At 37.6% G+C, this 2777-nt stretch overlaps 2 protein-coding genes across 4 annotated transcripts; both read left to right on the top strand.

Annotated features, from left to right (window-relative positions):
* Positions 1–9: 9 nt before the first annotated feature.
* LOC113463806 (putative cytochrome P450 4p3) lies at positions 10–661 on the top strand. The gene is made up of 2 exons (XM_026811187.1): positions 10–98; positions 445–661. Exons 1-2 carry the CDS (start codon positions 47–49, stop codon positions 654–656), a joined length of 264 nt encoding a protein of 87 aa, XP_026666988.1. The 5' UTR covers positions 10–46; the 3' UTR covers positions 657–661.
* A 76-nt stretch (positions 662–737) lies between these two features.
* LOC108622047 (cytochrome P450 4C1-like) lies at positions 738–2546 on the top strand. Of its 3 annotated transcripts, XM_026811185.1 has the most exons (8): positions 745–917; positions 1053–1155; positions 1221–1323; positions 1394–1500; positions 1577–1645; positions 1707–1875; positions 1952–2131; positions 2193–2546. In XM_026811185.1, exons 2-8 carry the CDS (start codon positions 1108–1110, stop codon positions 2360–2362), a joined length of 846 nt encoding a protein of 281 aa, XP_026666986.1. In that variant the 5' UTR covers positions 745–917; positions 1053–1107; the 3' UTR covers positions 2363–2546. The 3 variants fall into 3 exon arrangements, with proteins under 3 accessions (XP_026666987.1, XP_026666986.1, XP_026666985.1); XM_026811186.1 differs by lacking the exon at positions 2193–2546 and having other exon boundaries at positions 738–826; positions 1952–2186; XM_026811184.1 differs by having other exon boundaries at positions 787–1155.
* Positions 2547–2777: the final 231 nt, after the last annotated feature.

Genomic DNA, 2777 nt, shown 5'->3' with positions numbered 1-2777 from the left:
CACGCAGACAGTCATAGGACAATCTAAATTCACTCAGAAGAGTAATATGTATAACGTAATGTTACCATGGTTCAACACAGGACTTCTTACCAGTGCAGGTAATACCCTTCAGGAAATATTTAAAAATATGCAAAATCACAACCGTCTAAGCAAAACTACAATTCGCAGCGGCTACTGCGATACATACTTACTTTTAATTTTTCATACGCAGTATAAAAATCATGAAATAATTGCCAATTTGTTTTGACTTCACAATTATTAAAATATTCCGATATATTATACGTTTGCAAGATGCGATCATTGGACTCTGGACAATAAACATTTTATTAATTATGTATTTCGAAATATATTTCGTTTTTTTGTTAAGTGAGAACAAACAAATATGCGATATGCTAAATAAAAATGCATTGAAAGAGATACGGCTATCGTTCGATTTACTTACAGGTCGCAAGTGGCAGACACGCAGGAAAATACTAACGCCTGCCTTTCATTTCAATATGCTTCGGGAATTTTCAGACGTTTTTATCAAGGAAGGGGAACGGTTGATCGGGAAACTAAAGGGTGAAGGAAGGCCTGTTATTAAAGATCTGAAGATGTTGATCAGCGAGCACACTTTAAATATCATTTGTGTAATCACAATTAAATCGAATTCTTAATTGTTGGTCAATTGAATTCTTCGACTGAGAGAAAATATTGGAAGAATGTAGTAACAATGTTTGGTTCTGCCTTTAGAAACTGCAATGGGAACGTCTCTTATTGATAAAGGACAATTTCAATTCAAATATCGCAAAGACGTGCACGATATGGGAGACACTTTGCTGTATAGGTAAAGAATTTGAATGCGCTCTCATTTTTATCCTACACTACGCCAGGCATGGGCAAAAGTGGCTCTCGGGAGCCACGGCCTTGACCGCGAGGTAAGGTGGGGATACTTGAAGCTATGTAACGTACAGATGCGTATCTACATTTACGAATAGTGGGAAGAGCGACTAGTATGGGGAAAAATGTGTTGCAAAGTACGCAAACGATATTCGGATGTACTCTTTTTATAGATTATTTAGACCATGGTTGTTCATCCATTTTATCTTCTCCCTTACACCTGTAGGAATGCTACAATCTAGACTGATTAAAATATTACATGGCTTTACAAAACAGGTAACGGCATACTTTTTATTTCGAATACTTAGAGTATCATTGATGCAAAATGTGATATGTTACAGATCATTAAGGAACGTAAGGAGTACCACGATAAGACCAACGGTCGCTATCTAGCTGATTTCAGTGACAAAGCGAATGAAGACACTGATGATATGACATGCAACCGTACGTTATATAAACGATTAATCGTATTTAATTAATGGTACTTATGACATAAATGTTTATTTGTTGATAGTTCGCAGAAAGAGGCTTGCCATGCTCGATTTACTTTTATCGGCACATCGACACAATCTAATAGACGAAGAAGGTATTAGAGAAGAAGTCGATACGTTTATGTTTAGGGTGCGTCTTTGTCTTGGAAATAAAACTATCTTTATCAAAATAGACTCCGTATCTTATGTTTTGCAATTTCTAACAGGGACACGATACGACGGCTATATCCATTTGTTTCACTATAATGCTTTTGGCGGAACACCCACAGATTCAGGTAACTTCTTAAACGGAGAGTAAAGGAAAACGTTTGATACATTTCACGATGACGTTCTCAGGATCGAGCCAGGGCTGAAGTGAAAAAGATAATGGAACCGAGCAACGGAAAGCTAAGTATGTCCGATCTTCAAAAATTACCGTATCTCGAAATGTGCATCAAGGAGTCGCTAAGACTTTATCCAAGCGTGCCTTTGATATCTCGTGCTCCAGAAGAGGACGTGACGTTAAGTACGCATCGAAACAACTTCTACAGTTTCTTATTTTCGGTTTATTAAATAACTGAGAATCTTTTGCTATTTTTCAGGTAATTATCTGGTACCTGCCCACACTACGGTGACCGTGCACATATATGATACTCACAGAGACCCGAAGTTCTGGCCAAATCCGGACGTCTTTGATCCGGAACGCTTCACACCTGAAAATTGTCATGGACGACACCCGTACTCGTACATACCTTTCAGCGCCGGTCCTAGGAATTGTATCGGTAAGGAAACGAAATGAGAAAAACGTTGAGGAACGTAGTCATAAATGTTGAATTTCTACAGGGCAAAAATTCGCCATGTTGGAACTGAAAGCAACTCTGGCATACCTCTTGTTTAATTTCATTTTCGAGCCTGTAGATTATCTTAAAGACGTCATTTTTGTACCAGACCTTATCATACAATCGGCACATTCTTTTCGAACTAAGTTTATTCCGCTGCAGGTCGTCGGTTGATATACGTCAGGACATGTTGAGTAGTTGGAACAAGATTTGCAAAGGTGACGATCACTTTTAATAGATGAAATAGAAAAAGAATGTACAGATACAGAATTTACATTCCTAACCGACAAAAGTTCGCTAGATAAAATGTTAATCGTGTTGTAAAATATGAATTAAAAATAAAGACGATATACACTTAGCGAGTGGCTTATCCATTGTTGTCTCACCTTCGTCATCTCGCGCTTAATATAAACGACGATAGTGTGGACAATCTAACTCAGTGAAATCAAACATTTTCTATAAACTCAGTGTAAAATCAAACTCAACGTTTAAAGTAAGCTCATTCTTTTGTAAGGCGAGAACTTTATTTATTGATTAAACGCGCTTTAAACATCCAACGCCTCCCTTGGTTTCGCAGTAACACCGTTAT

The sequence above is a fragment of the Ceratina calcarata genome, unplaced genomic scaffold (assembly GCF_001652005.2).
Source record: "Ceratina calcarata isolate Rehan_Ccalc_2016 unplaced genomic scaffold, ASM165200v1 scaffold2001, whole genome shotgun sequence".
Lineage (NCBI taxonomy): Eukaryota > Metazoa > Arthropoda > Insecta > Hymenoptera > Apidae > Ceratina > Ceratina calcarata.
The sequence above is the reverse complement of the archived record's forward strand: the minus strand, read 5'-3'. Positions and strand labels throughout refer to the sequence as shown.